Here is a 16230-nt window from a genome sequence, read left to right as displayed (position 1 = left end):
AAACCTCTTTTTAAAATACATAAACAACTATATTAAGTCCTGTAAACATTAAACAGAATGAGAGAGTTGAAGGAGATGGCACTGATGACAAGCTTCCTTCTGTAATTCAGCCCCCATATCACAGAAGTACGTGACAACTTCTGAAGTCACACCAGCCCTAAAGATGTCAGAAACATTTAAAAGTTCACCCTAAACATCTATTCTCTGTAAACTGGGAGAGTTTACATAGAAATGACATTTAGGCCATCTGTTTAAGGGCTGTTTCACCTTCTCCCTGAGGCATGAGCCACTGTTTTCTGGCACTCCTGCGCATATTAGTTCTCGGTCCCAGCATATAAACTTTAACTTTGTTGGTATGAAGGAACTAATTCCTTCAAGAACTTTACTTCTGGCCAGGTGTGGTGGCTCACACCTGTAATCCCAGCACTTTGGAGGCCAAAGTGGGTGGATTACCTGAGGTCAGAAGTTTGAGACCAGCCTGGCCAACATGGTGAAGCCCCATCTCCACTAAAAATACAAAAATTAGCTGGGTGTGATGGCGGGTGCATGTAATCCCAACAACTCGGGAGGCTGAGGCAGGAGAATTGCTGCACCTGGGAGGTGCAGGTTGCAGTGACCCGATATCGCACCAGTGCAGTCCAGCCTGGGTGACAGAGTGAGACTCTGTCTCAAAAAAAAAAACAAACAAAAAAAACAACTTTACTTCTAACATCTGTGTTGTAATTAAGTTGAGAATAAAAAAACAGAATTTTTGAAATTTCACCTTAAATTTCTCAGATTTTCAGCAGACATTAAAAACAATGATGACTTTAAATCCTTTTACTTAAATTTGTAAGTCCTGAGACTAAGGTAAAGCTTCAAAAATCATCATAAATAGGTTAAAGCGGAAGCTCCAAGAAATTCAGACTAGTTCATAAGACCAACAGGAAAAATGGCTCTGAATATCTTGATTTTGCAAGTGACTTTTAAAACACAAAAACTGTCTGTATACAAGCTGAATAAATTTTAAAAGACCATCAAATAATTCTAATATTAACTTTACCATTAGAGAATTTGGTTTGTCCATATTGAATTTTCTATAATTCTACCAGTAAAATTTGCATGTACTATCAAGGTCAGAAAGGCGTTCCATTCCCATTTGAGGATGGGATGGATGAGGTGATAGAGGTGGAGAGGCGGCCAAGAGAATAACAAGAAAAAGCAGGCAAGTGATTTGCCCACAGTCAATAAGAAATAAATGATTAAAAAATCTATATTCCTCAACGGACAAGAAAAAGATTTTTTGTATCTCCGTATACACATATGCTCATAAAGTGGTTACCTGAAAGGCTTCAATAAAAAATCTTGGGCCAGGCACAGTGGCTCATGTTGGTAATCCCAGCACTTTGGGAGGCCGAGGCAGGCGGATCACTTGAGCTCTGGAGTTCGAGACCAGCCTGACCAACATGGTGAAACCCATGTCTACTAAAAATACAAAAATTAGCTGTGCATGGTGGCGGGCACCTGTAATCCCAGCTACTTGGGAGGCTAAGACAGGAGAATTGCTTGAACCTGGGAGGCAGAGGTTGCAGTGAACTGAGGTCGTGTCACTGCACTCCAGCCTGGGCAATACAGCAAGACTCCGTCTCAAGAAAAAAAAAGAAAGTTGGAAAAAAATGAATGAGCTAAAAACCCAGCCTATAACGCAATTTGAAAAGTAACTATAAGATCAACATGTTTCACCTTCACATTTTTAGTAGTTAAATGTGACACTATGACTGTTCTATAAATTTAATAGTTGATTATGATATTAATTCAAAGTATAGTCATTCCATATAAGTAGAAAAGCAGGAGTTTTATATCTATGTATTTATACAGTCCAGGAAAGAAATTTGTAAAAAGTATTTGATGGTTAAATACTAAAAATGTTTACTAAGAAAGCTTGGAATGGAATTCACAAACAGGAGTTGGCCTACTCATGATGTACACCAAAAGAGAATACTGAAAAATGTTCTGGACTTCCTTATCGCATTTTTTCTCACTTACCTAAAATCAACAGCAGAATCAATGTTTCTACCACATATGCATAGCAATTGTGGTCCGAACAATTAATGAGGTGATAAAGAGAATAATCCCTTTATTTACTATTGCACACTAATGCGATGATATTCCTCAATAAAACCAAAAAGAACTTAAAAACAAAAAAAAGACAAACAAACTTGTCCCTCTAATTAAATACCTTCACATCAGACTTTTCATTTTAACGGGTTGAATAGCTGCTCCAAGGTCTCTGAGAAACCATGAATTTTTGGGAAATAATTTGTTTGTTTGTGAAGGAAAGAAAGGTTGTTAGAGAATGAATTTTTGCAATGATAAAATCCAGGGCCAAGATATCCCAATGCCATTTTTTGACTACTTAATCTCTAAATGCCACAGACAACAAAAACACAACTTACCAATCAAGCCCTTTTCTGTACTTGAAGTGACAGTTTTATAAACTGGGTCAGTGGCATCCTTGGGGTCCAAGCCTTCAGATGACTCAGCTGGAGTGCTCTCCAATATTCTCCGTTTAACTGTCCCATAGTTTGGTTCATATGTGTCAGACAGAGAACTGGAGGAGGCCCAGCTCTTTCTCTCTAGGCTTCCTTTGCACTGCCCACAAGTTCTAGAGCAGCTTTTAGGACAGGAATAGGGCTCACAGTCAGTGGGTTCAACTTCAGCAATGGGGTCATCCAAATGGGTATGTCTGTAAGAGTTCAAAAAATCCCAGCTTTTTGGGTTGGGAAGGCTTTGGAAGTTGTCATGGGAGCTGCTTGAACACGAAGTCCAACTTCCACGACCACTGTCAGCTGCTTCTATAATGACATGCTCATGAGAAATCTCTTCACTGCTCACAGACGATGAGACAGCTAAACACTTGATTAGAGATGGCTTCAAGAGTGTCCACCTAAAATTGGAGATAATGTACAATTAGAAGTAATTTACAGGCTTGCTGGAAAAACTATCTTCTGTTTCAAGTTATTACTGCCTACGAGAAACTATAGAGCATGTACCATAAGTGTTCACGCCAAAATAACATCATGAAAACAATATTATCATTATTTATCACTAAATTCCTTATAAGTATTTAGTTAACACTCAGAAGACACAGCAAAGAAATTCAAATGCTTAGCAAAGTTTCCTTAGAATTTTTTTTTTAAATTTTAAAATGCTAGTTTTTTTTTTTTGAGACAGGTGTCACTCTGTTGCCCAGACTGGAGTGCAGTGGCTATTTATAGGCACGATCATGGTGCACTATAGCCTTCAACTCCTGGGCTCAAGTGATCCTCCACCTCAGCCTCCCCAGCAGCTGGTATGGACCAGAGGTATGCCTGGCAAGTATTTTTCTTGAACTGATTTTAAATGAAAATGCAAAGATGAGATCTGAAATGAATAACATTAAGTATACATATTCATTCTTGGTCATCACAATATTAGACTGCTGTGCATGCATACAGAATTAAGAGTTCCCAACTTGAAGAATCATGTTTTATTTTTCAACGTATCTCTGAGGTTAGCCCAGTACAGTGCCAAGTAAACAAGTAAACAGCAACTTCCCCAATTACCTATGAAATGAATCATTTATAGTAGGGGTCCCCAAACTACAGCTCATGGGCCAAATTTAGCCAACAGCCTGTTTTTGTATAGTCTGCAGCAAAACCTTTTAAAAAGTTTAAAACAAAACCAAACCAGAAGAATTTGTGACAGATACTATATGTAGCCTGCAAAGGCGAAAATATTTTACTACCTGGCCCTTTACAAAGAGTTTGTAAACCCCTCATTTACAGTATAGAGCAGAGGGTAGCAAACTACAGCCCAGGGCCAAATCTGGTGGTCCCTTTGCTCATTTTTGTAAACAAAGTTTTAATGGGACACAGTCATGGCATTTGTTTATGTGTTGTCTATGGCTGTTCTGGTATAATAGCAGAGTAGTTGTGACAGAGGCCTTATGGCCTGAGAAGTCTAAAGAGTTTACGATGTAACTTTTATAGAAAACATTTGTTGACCTCTGGTGTAGAGATCATAGTTTAGAAACCTTTATAAATGTGGTAATACTTTATCTTAAATTTTTCATATTAAAGTAGACCAGATTTCATAATATTTATCAGTTAGAATAAGTTTTCTCAAAGATTTCCATGTTCCTTGATTCTAAATAGAAATTTAGAGTTAATTTTTTTTTTTAAATTAACCTTTGTTAGGTGATTATTCTTACTCCCCAAATTACACTTTCAGAGAACAGGGATCAAGGGCTAGTCCTACTCTCCCAACCTGTCTACAGTGTGCACAGCACTGGAGGCACTTTCCAATATATAACCTTTTTGATTAACCTATAACAGCCAGATTTCAAAAATTATCTCCTCTATATAAATAGCAGATGCACTTTCAGAGTTCTGATTGGAAAGATACATAAAGATAAAAAGTTACTTGAATTTAGTAACACTTCAAAAATGAACACCCATACATCTTTCAAAATAGTGCTTATTTACATATTCAGAATACAGAATATGTGCTTGGCCCACATATTCTTTTATGGATAACTCTGCAATTACCCCATGGGAGGTCCAAGGTCAAGTTGGGGAGCACTGCTTGCAGTGGCCACTTGGCTTGGGTTTTGTGTTATGAACACAGACAACGATGCTTACCCAGGGCCATGTTGACTATGATCTCCTATCCCTGAGGGGTGCTCTGTCTTTTCCAATGCCCCAGTGGATTCAGGGACTGCCAGGGCCTGAGAGGAACACCGTTCATCCTGTAGAGCTGCAGACATGGAGTCAATAGAACAATTGCTCACGATGCTGGACCGTGAAGAAATCTCACTATGGCTGGAGTCAGACAAGTTGTCAGATTTAGCTGATGGAATAGGTGTGTAACCTGAACAAGAAAAGAGCATTGATCAAACTACAAAAAAAGGGAACATAGGGTGGGGGTAGTAGGGGAAAGGATGAAAAAAAAAACCCCACAAAAATAACAGAAGACAAAGTAGAAGCAATTTTAGTTTCCATCTACGTAGATACAATGGTGTCAATTATATCTCCACACATTCCCCTACATATTCCCCTACATATCCATTCACCTACCTATCCACACCAATACAACTACATTCAAGAAAAAGACAGTCAAAGTCCAGTGTTACTAAGAAAACTAGTTTAAAGGTATATCTGTCTCAGGCTCTCCCACAGCTATAATAATCATTTAATAAAATACGAACACTACAAATATTTAAAAAGTACATGTCTTTAGGGTTTCTCAACTTCTTTTTAACCCAATGCTCCTTCCTTTGATTAATATGAATATTTCATGACCTGATCTGAATCCAAAATACCATCTTGAAGTAAGGATAGGGGTGAGAGTCCAGGACTCAAGGGAAAGAATTACATTTTTGCTTTATCAAACTATATATACTTACCCCAGATATTCTGCATATCCCACCTAAGAAGTCTTGTCTTGAGTTGAGAGTCACCGTTTTAGATTATTTTTTATTTTTTAGACACAGGGTCCTGCTCTGTTGCCCAGGCTACAGTGCAGTGGCATGATCATAGTTCACTGCAGCTTTGAACTCCTGGGCTCAAGTGGTCCTCTTGCCTCAGCCCCAAGTAGCTGGGACTACAAGTCTGCATCACTACACCCAGTTATTTTTAAATTTTTTTGCAGAAATGAGGTCTCATTATGTTCCCCAGGCTGGTCTTCAACTCCTGGCCTCAAGCGATCCTCCTGCCTCAGCCTCCCAAATTGCTGGAATTACAGGTGTGAGCCACTGTGCCCAGCCCGTTTTAGTTTTTAAAATTGTTTTAGGTTTAAACTGAGTGTCAGACTTAGTTTCCTTTTTCTTCACCAACCTTGCAGAATATTAAACAGCTGAGTGGATACATTTTTAATAGTGTGTTATAGAAAAAAACAGCATCTACATGTTCTATGTTGTTCTGTGACTTATTGCACAGCAGACAACTAGAGAGATGTTCTTCTGGATTCTAGGGATGCATTGAGGTGAAGGACCCAAAAACAAATCTTCAACAGAATGGCTAATGTACATAATAATCTCTTCTGATAATTGGAAGAAACTAAACTTTTGTTTAGAAATAAAAGAAAAAGAAAACGCCCTAGTAATCCCAACGAGGGATGGGTCTCAAAGAAGTGAAAAATATCTTCTTGTTCACAGAGGAGAGTAGGGTTTAGTAGATATGTGTGGCCTGTGGACAATACCTAGAAATGTCATTAGGAAGACTCACAGGCTTTGGGTATGTTACCGGAATTCTCAGGGCCTCATCTTCATGCAGAAAGAGGATGGCAACATCCTTAGTTCCAAGGTCCTTCTTTGTTTATGGATCTTGGAGTTATTCACATATAACTCAAGTCATTTAAGGACTAATTTGTTGCACAGTAACCTTATTAAGTCATTCTGTTAACTATTTCAAAGAGAAAAAGGCCCAGAAAATATGTGATTTATACTTGGCCTATGTGGCCCGGAACAGGGTAAGCCAAGACAAGCCAGTCTTCTGACTTCTATCAAACATCTCTGAACTTGGGATCATTGCTATTTGTCAGTGTCCATGAGCTGATTAGTTAATTTTCAAGAGGACCAAGAAAGTGGATGTAATAAGTAAATTAAAAATAAATAAATACCTTCTTCCTCAAAAGAAAAAGTCATTGCTCTACATAATCGTCTTGCTTCATTGTTTTAAAAATAATTTCATTCTTATGTCTGTTTGATCAGTATTTCTCAAATATAATAATACTAAGAACCACCTGGCAAGTCAATTAAAATAAACATTCCGGATCCCATTTCTGGCAATTCAGGTTTATGAAGTCTGGGGTGGGACACAGTAATTGCATTTTTTTTTTTTTTTGAGGCGGAGTCTCGCTCTGTCGCCCAGGCTGGAGTGCAGTGGCCGGATCTCAGCTCACTGCAAGCTCCGCCTCCCGGGTTCACGCCATTCTCCTGCCTCAGCCTCCCGAGTAGCTGGGACTACAGGCGCCCGCCACCTCGCCCGGCTAGTTTTTTTTAATTGCATTTTTTAACAAGTTTTCCAGATGATTCTGAAATTGCTATGTTAGACTAGTCCCTTCTCCCCCAAAGATATGTGAAAAGTAGAGGATAAAAAAGCCTCCTCTACATATTTCAGCTAACAGTAGAAAATAAAGTCAACTACAGAAAACAAGACTATAAAATTTACTAACTCAATACATTAGTAAAATAACATATGTACAAATGAGGCATTTTAAAGTGCTTATAAATAGTATTTTACTAAGTTATCTGCCTAAGTTTTGACAAATAGTTTAATTTAAGCCATGTACACATTAATAACTGAAAACAAACTTAACACTAGAATAAAATAAGGAACTTCATCAGAGTGTCTTCCTCCTTCTAGGCTTGAATCGCGTATAGAAGCAGTTTAAAGTGTTACTGTTGCCTTGGCTATTTGAATTGAAGATGGCACTCCCTTTCTCATCTTTGATGTTGCTTCCAACACCCTTCACTTTCTCACAGCTTTCTGTAGCTTGATTGTGATCTGCGTCCTCTTTTTGGCTGTTGACTAGTCTCTCCCTTGAAAGCATTCTTTCCCTAAGTCTTCTAAACGGGGATGTCATTCTTTCTCTGGTTGTGTTCTCACAACTTGTCCTGTCTCTATTCTCCTCAGTGGCCTTCTCAGTACTGTCTGTTCTTTTGGCTGTGCTCCTGGTAATCTGAAGGATTTTCTTTTGCAAGTAAGCCCCACCTATTCCGGGGCAGCTCTGGCCACTGATCTTGCTGCTGTGATCAGATATGATACTGCCAACTGGAGGGAGAGATGCAAAAACCCTGACATGGTCAATCACAATTAGCCTTGTTCACATAATATTTCACTATTTAAAAATTCTAACATCTTGATAATATCTGAAAAATTGAAATCTAGCAACATATTTTTTAATGCATGGAAAAAATCTACTTATATATAACATATACACATCAGTTACCGCAAGACAGAATGCAGGAGAAAGATTACCTTTATCAGCACAAGCTGGTGACAAAAACAAAAACAAAAATAAAAAAACTGCTGAAAGGAAGCCAAGCTGGTAAAATCATAAGGAAAAATATCAGGTAACTAGAATTATTTCTGTAAAGTAACTATGTAGGTCTAGAATTGTAAGGTAGATTTTACTATGAAAAAGCTTAGTAAAAACCAAATAAGACATACAAATAGTACATACAATAGGTATATTTATAAAGCTCATTTTCTGATCCTGTTGTAGATCCAAGGTGGAGAGACTGCTTTTCTTAAACACTAGGGTAGATAATGTTTAAGGTCTCGACTTCTTTTTTAAAGTACTTGCTTAAACTATCCTCATGCAAAACATGAAGATAGGTTTATTTTCTTAATCATAAGAAAACAAAGAACAGATCTCAAAGTTTAATAAGAACCAGGAACAGATCCTAATAATTTACTCTGAGCATAATGATAGTTTTGTTCAATCATAGATTACCGGCAAAAACCTGTCTACACAAATAGAAGGATCATACTTGGTTGGGGTTTTGACAGTACACATGCAAGAACAAGCTGAAACAGTTTTGAAGAGAAGAATTTCTTCAGGCTTCTAAGAATTCCAAACATTACTAAGAGAAGCTCACAAATCTACAAACATGGTGTTCAACTGTTGGCTACACAATGAAAGACAATGGAGAAAAGACTTCTCTATTCGAGTGTTGAGTGTAGATTTTGTTGGGAATAAGAGCAATGGAGGAATTCCTGTTCCTAATACCTCTTGCCAGAAGTCACATTCAGGCATAAAATACCAAATCAGATCCTACTAGTTAGAATTATCTATAATGGGATGGACCTCTGAGCAGTCTCTAAAAGGGGTAAGGAGTGTAAAGATGTTCCTGAAAGAGCATTAGGAGCATATGGACACTGTTCATTTGGACCATCTGTCTGACTGGAGGCACTGCAGCTTATCCTACACCGCAAGATCTGGTAAGGGGTGCACTGGATAGGACCATACAGACAAGGAAAGTGATGACACGGGTCTGCGTGCCACACAAAATTATATATGAGCTACAACGGTATCAAAATCTGTGTTTTATAAGTACACCTACAATATACACTGTTTATATCTCCTGTTTCATTTTTATTAAGCTTTCTTTAGTAAAATCTGAATGAAAAAAACCTAACCAGTCTCAGCTATGTGAGGATGAAAAAAGCAAGTAAGTAATGGAGCTATGGTGTCCTGAGGTGGCAGCAGAGAAAGAAAAGAGACATTCCAATTCACTAAACACTTACCACACATCAGGCTTTATAAATATTATTCATTTAAACCATATAAGAGGCTCTTAAAATAGATGAAATAAATGGTCTTTTTCTTTTCTTTTTTTTTTTTTTTTGAGATGGAGTTTTGCTCTTGTCACCCAGGTTGGGCAACAATTCTGCATCCATTTCTCTCTTGATTTCCATAGCCACCAAACTAGTTGGGATGCAATGGCATGATCTTGGCTCACTACAACCTCCGCCTCCTGGGTTCAAGTAATTCTCCTGCCTCGGCCTCCTGAGTAGCTGGGACTATAGGCGTGTGCCACTACATCTGGCTAATTTTTTTGTATTTTTAATATAGGTGGGTTTCACCATCTTGGCCAGGCTAGTCTTGAACTCCTGACTTCAGGTGATCCACCTGCTTCGGCCTAGATGGTCTTGTTCCCATCTTAGACAGAAAACCTGACCGTATAAATAAATTACTTGTAGTAACACAGCTACAGTGCACGGTTCAAACTCAGGTCTGACATCACTGTACATAATTGCCACACAGGTGGCAAAAATAAGAAAGAGCTCTGCAGAGTGAGAATAAACTTAGAGCCTGGAAGCTGAAGCAAGCTCTAGAAGCTTCTCTCTCCTGTCAGAATTATTATAATAAGTCTGTCTTCCCTCTGACCATGTACCATCCTCTGGTGTGATTATTTAAATATGTAATTCTTTTACCTCTGTGAAGAAGATGCCAGGACTAAATCCCCTTTCTCTCCAGGGTACACACAGAATGTGAAGGGTCAATATAAGAAATACACACTATATTTAGAATGCCACATGTGCAGCTAACATGAAATGGCATCTGCGTGCACACTGCCCAGGCTGGCTGAGAAAAGAAATGCTCCAGTCTGAATTATGAAAACATGTAAATGAACGAGAAGAATTTCAGTTTTTCACCTCATAAGATTCTGTGTAAGTAAAAAAACCACAAGAGTACAGGTTACTTTAAATCCTAATTTTAAAAAAGGTAATACTCTATTACTAAAAAAAGGAAAACCATCAACCTAAATATTTGTTTTCCTAAATCTTATAGTTGGTTAAAAACAATTTCTTTCTTTTTTTTGAGACGGGGTCTTGCTGTGTTGCCCAGGCTGGAGTACAATGGCACAATCACAGTTCACTGCAACCTCTGCCTCCCAGGCTCAAGCGATCCTCTCACCTCAGCCTCTCAGGTAGCTGGGACTACAGGCACATCACCATGCCTAATTTTTACATTGTTTGCAGAGATGGGGTCTCATCATGTTGCCCTGGTGGGTCTCCAACTCCTGGGCTCAAGTGATCCACCCGCCTCAGCTTCCCAAAATGCTGGTATTATAAGCATAAGCCACTGTGCCTGGCCTAAAAACAATCTCTTATAGAAACTTTTATTTGCAAACACTTCATAGAAATGTCCAAATATAGGAAACTGGAATGACGACACCAAGAATTTGCACCAAAACTACGGCTTCTGCCTTCATTCCCACGCTTGCTGTCTGTTGAAGTTTAGGATCACACTTTGAATACTGGAGTCCTAGTTACATGACGCATAATACCCAAAAAGCATTCGAATAATGCAATACAAAACATCAAAGTTCAAAAAGCATTAGGAGTTATGCTTTTCTTAATGATTTACAATTACTGCTATAGAGTGAAAAGCAAAGTATGTGCTATAAAGTATTGTTTAGTTTAACAAGAACTAGTTTGAAATGTTTTGTCTTACCTTTGTGAGGGGAACCTTGAGGAGATGCAGGAGGACTAGAATGTAAAGATGATGCCACAGAAATAGTGTCTTCTGTATGCTTCTTACCACTTACTTCTTCAGTTGTTCCTAAAACTTTCTGAGGTAAACTTGTATCTAAAAATAAAACCAAAGATGCAAATAAGCATCATTTCACAATTAAAATGTCCATAGTTGCCTAAATCACTATGTAACTAAAGCTATGATACACAATGGCTAGTGTAGTCAATTGAAATGTGTAAATGACAAACAGGGACTAAATGACTGGGTAATGGCACACAGAGATTCTCACCTCTAGGTTATCCATTCAAATTCAGCTGGTCAGCATGGACCAGATTATATTAGTTTGTCTGTGCTTTGTGGTATAAGGGAAATAAATTTAACAGTCTGAGTGCTGTGCCCCACCTCCCACAATTGACACAGTGATTTGAAATCTTCAAAAAGAAGGTATGGATTCAAACTCTTCCCTCCCCTCTAGAGGTGGCCTCTCCAAGTCAGGGCGAGGCATGTGGCAGGGGCAGTGTGGGAATTGTGGCACTGTCACTACCTGTGGTGCATCTGTGCTGTGGGTATACAGAAGAGGCTGCAGGGCTGCCAGTCCAGCCCTTTTCAAGAGCACTAAATTCACACTACAGGAGAGAAGTAAACAACAGAAAGAATCATGAATGTATAGAAAAATAGTATGCAGCACAGTGGAAAGATTCCTTAAAGTTCTCATTACCCTTGTCCAACGTCTGGTCCTGTTTAGTGTACCTCAAACCTAGCAATGGTTTCAATATATTGATGTTTTCACATTTATCTTCTCTAAGAAATGTCAAAGAGCTACAGACATTGTTCTTAAAACGTAAAGTAAGTGGCCGGATACGGTGGCTCATACCTGTAATCCCGACACTCTGGGAAGCCAAGGCGGGCACATCATGAGGTCAGGAGTTCGAGACCAGCCTGACTAACATGGTGAAATCCCATCTCTACTAAAAATACAAAAATTAGCTAGGGGTGGTGGCGCACACCTGTAATCCCATCTACTCAGGAGGCTAAGGCAGGAGAATCACTTGAACCCAGGAGGTGAAGGCTGCAGTGAGCTGAGATTGCACCACTGTACTCCAGCCTGGGTGACAGAGTGAGACTCTGACTCAAAACAAAACAAAAAACCCCCCAAAGAACCAAAACATAAAGTAAGCAAACTTTGATGAGGATTTTGACACAGTAACAAGCAGCCACTGGACAACGAAAAAATTTAGATCATAGTATACTCACACTACCCTTCATTAAATGTAATACAAACATATTTATCATATAAACAGCCATATTACAGTAAGAAATGAAGAAACTATATGGGGCCAGGCGTGGTGGCTCACGCCTGTAATCCGAGCACTTTGGGAGGCTGAGGTGGGTGGATCACCTGAAGTCAGGAGTTTGAGACCAGCCTAGCCAGCATGGTGAAACCCCATCTCTACTAAAAACACAAAAACTAGCCAGGTGTGCTGGCAAGCATCTGTAATCCTAGCTACTCAGGAGGCTGGCACAGGAATTGCTTGAACCTGGGAAATGGAGGTTTCAGTGAGCCAAGATCGCGCCACTGCACTCCAGCCTGGGCGACAGAGGGAGACTGTCTCCAAAAAAGAAAGAAAGAAAGAAAGAAAGCTACATAGTACAAGTAATGTTGCCTCTCAAGTGGTGATATTCAAGTAAAAAAAACCAGAGCTAACTTTGTCCCTCTCTCACTCCTACCAACAAATTCATCAACTTTACCAATTCTGCACCCAATTCCCTCTTCATTTCCATAGCCACCAAACGAGTCCAGGCCCCAGGCAACTTCCACTTAACTGTTAGACCAGCTTTCCATCTGAGCTCTCTATCTCCAGTCCTGCTGTGATCCTTACTACAGTCCTTCTCAAACATAATTTGAACCATAACCTTCCCTTGTTCAAATATCTTCAATGGCTTCTCACTGATAACTTTCCTTTGGCATCGCACATTGTAATTTCAGCATACTTGTCTTCATTCTCTGCATCTTGGAAGCTGTTTAGCACAGTGGTTAAAGGCAAAGATTTAAAGCCAGTCAGCCTTCCTTTAGCCTCTACGCTTCCTTTGTAGAATGAGGGTAAAATACCACTTATCTTGTGGCATTACTATGAAGACTGACATATAAAATTAAAGCACAATTTGAACCATGCCTGGCACTCAGTAAGTGCTCTCCACGTGTTAGCTTTAATTATTATTGTCTGTCAACACTGCATGCAATTTCCACTCAGAGTCAGCAAAGTGCTTGTAGTTTCTTGCACATACCAAGCTGTTTCCTCGGTCTGAAGCAACTTCTCTGGAACTTTTGCCTAATCATCTTCTTTGTCACCAGCCTTTCAGGCTGCTTAGATGTTATTTCCAAAAAGCCTTCTTCTGAAGCCCTATCTTACCTCTAAGTTACCTCTGTTTTGTTTTGTTCTTTTATATGTTCTGCATATACCGCTGGCATAAGAAGAAGACACATTACACTGAAGTTATCTGTGTGAGTGTCTACATCACCAGACTGAAATTCTGGCAAAGAAGGGGGAATTTCTTATTCAACTTTGTATCTCAAACAACAACAGATTAAATGAACAAAGTTCTACTAAACATATACTACATATAATTCATGGTCTAAGTAATCATGCTAGGAACCAAATCTAATCTAGCTTCTCATCTAAAAGGCTAAAATAGTGATACTGTTAAAACAACAAATAAAAATAATATGAATAATGATCACAAGGCCTAACAGAAAGTTACATTCTCTTGTTTCCTAACTAGGTTTTCAAAAGGGGTCATTAAAGACAAAAAACAACGTATAGTCATTTTTGGAATAAGCAACTTCATTTCCACAGTTTTTGTAGATTGTGTCTGTATTAGATATTTCATTAAATACACCCTTGAATGCAGTAAGTCCCTGGTACCCAAAATGCTTTGCTGTAAATTTTCTATTGATCAACAGATTTCAGTATTATAGGAAATCCAATGTTGGCATTTAAAACATGTATGTTGTCAGCAAACATCTACAGTCAAAATGAAATACTTTTTGATTCATGAAGTGATGATTATATTACACAACCTACAACAGCTTATCTCCTGAACATCTGTAATTATTTTTCATTCTAACTCCCCTGGAAATTTCAGTTAAATGGATGTAATATTAACGGTGAATACTCACTCAGTGCAGGGTCTTTTGTTTGTCCCTTCTTCCGGATGGGGTGCAAATTAACAGCTGGCACCTGAAGCACCTGGCTTACTCTGTGGGGTTGATGCAAGTGGGCTTTAGTTGTTTGGCCAGCTGACCTCATAGGCACTGGGGACATTTCAGATGATTTGGCTGATCTTTTCTCACTTAAATTCTTGGTCACTAATAGGAAAGAGTAAGAAATAAGTAACTGAATGTTTTTAGGCAAGGTTATCACCACTGGCAATAATAAATGGTTACTTTAAAACCATCTATTTTTAGTACAAAAAATAAAATAGATTAATTTTCTTAGCAGGAATTTCAGTTAAATACTATAAAATGTTATCTCTATTGCTTGGTGAGTCAGATAAAAAATGTTATCTCTAAAATTTTGGTAGAATAAGTTGTTAATTTTATCTCCTAAATAATTCTTTTTTAAAAAGTTTGGAGATGAAGTTTCTCTCTGTCGCTAGGGCTGAAGTGCAGTGGTGCGATCTCGGCTCACTGCAGCCTCCGCCTCCCAGGTTCAAAGGAGTCTCCTGCTTCAGCCTCCCGAGTAGCTGGGATCACAGGCACCTGCCACAAAACCTGGCTTTTTTTTTTTTTTCTTTTTTTTTTAAGATGGAGCTTTGCTTTTGTTGCCAAGGCTGGAGTGTAATGGTCCCGGGACTGTAACCTCTGCCTCCCAGGTTCAAGGGTTCAAGTGATTCTCCTGCCTCAGCCTCCCAAAGTGCCGGGATTACAGGTGTGAGCCACAGCACCTGGCCTATTTTTGTATTATTAGTAGAGACGGGGTTTTACCACGTTGCCCAGGCTGGTCTCGAACTCCTGACCTCAAGTGATCCACATGCCTCAGCCTCCCCAAAGTGTTGGGATTACAGATGTGAGCTATCTCACCTAGCCCTAAATAATTCTTGAATCCATGTTAATTAGCTCCATCATCACTCTGCTGAGGGTCAAGTTAACATTCTCTCTTTACTACTGAAATATTTTTCTCACTGTATCAATTCTAGCATGCCTTCGAGGCATTCTTCATTGAAGAGTAACTCTTCCAAAATGAGTATCTGATCATATCATTTTCCTTCTCCTTCTGCACAAACCATAACTTGCCCTTGCTTTTAGAATAAAGACCCAAATCCCTAAAACAAGGCCTATGTGACCCTGCATGATTTGGCATCAGCCTGCCCCCCGACTTGACTCGTTTACCTTTCCTTTCATCAGTCCTATACTCTCACCAGGCTTTATCCTCTCTGTTCCTTTCATTAGGCTTTAACCTACTAGAGAGTAAAGACTCTGCATTTTGTTTGTTACTACATCCTTATGTGCCAATTACTGACTGAAAACAGATGCTTAATAGGTATTTGTTGAATAAATAAGTGAACTTATCTCAACAGCTCTAACACAAGAAAACCAGAGATAATGTTTTTATAAATCCACAGGTTTCTTGAAAATGAATGTGAGCATAAAAAACTGAGAACCCTGACTTATAAAAGCTGCCTCCTTCACATGAAACCAATACTGCAGTCCAAGGGGAAGACATTCTTGCATCAGGGAGTACTTTTAATCCTTAAGTTATCCAGGGTGGATATATTCCATGCAGCTGCAGCCTCAGTACTTAATGAAGTATTTGTTTTAAACATCAAGATAAAAGCAAAAACAGGTATCTAAACTGTCTCAACACAGCTATAATAGCTATTATGCTTTTATTAAGACAGCTAGACAATATGTGGGGTGATAAGAATCACAGAATATCTTAGAAAGTCAAAATGCATGGACCCTAGGAGAAAATATGCAGTGGCTCACCAACTAATTGAATCCAAGAGATTATCATCTTTGTTTAGAGCCATGAAATACTTTCATCCTTCTCTCATTGATTGGTCAATACTAATCAATGACATCTTATTTTAATAATTGCTACAGTAGAAAGAAAAAAAATCTGAGCCTACTTTAAAAATAAAAAGAGTTCACAGATGAATGACAAAAACCACATATATTCTCATTAATTAGGAAGAACCAAATTCTACAATGCTCAGAAATCC

The 16230-nt window shown here is 38.7% G+C and overlaps 1 protein-coding gene across 7 annotated transcripts in view; it reads right to left on the bottom strand.

Annotated features, from left to right (window-relative positions):
• The window catches only part of RAPGEF6 (Rap guanine nucleotide exchange factor 6), a 224999-nt gene that overhangs the window by 5453 nt on the left and 203316 nt on the right, over positions 1 to 16230 (bottom strand). For 5 of the 7 annotated variants that reach the window (XM_033181331.1, XM_033181325.1, XM_033181327.1 and 2 more), the window contains 4 exons: positions 14186 to 14374; positions 10987 to 11121; positions 4662 to 4890; positions 2436 to 2926 (listed from right to left, as the gene is read on the bottom strand). In XM_033181331.1, coding sequence (XP_033037222.1) covers positions 2436 to 2926; positions 4662 to 4890; positions 10987 to 11121; positions 14186 to 14374 — 1044 coding nt within the window. Of the gene's footprint in view, positions 1 to 2435; positions 2927 to 4661; positions 4891 to 7238; positions 7794 to 10986; positions 11122 to 14185; positions 14375 to 16230 lie in introns of those variants that run through there. The other 2 variants (XM_033181330.1, XM_033181329.1) reach the window with 1 other exon arrangement.

The sequence above is a fragment of the Trachypithecus francoisi genome, unplaced genomic scaffold (genome assembly GCF_009764315.1).
Source record: "Trachypithecus francoisi isolate TF-2019V2 unplaced genomic scaffold, Tfra_2.0 Lachesis_group2, whole genome shotgun sequence".
Lineage (NCBI taxonomy): Eukaryota > Metazoa > Chordata > Mammalia > Primates > Cercopithecidae > Trachypithecus > Trachypithecus francoisi.
The sequence above is the reverse complement of the archived record's forward strand: the minus strand, read 5'-3'. Positions and strand labels throughout refer to the sequence as shown.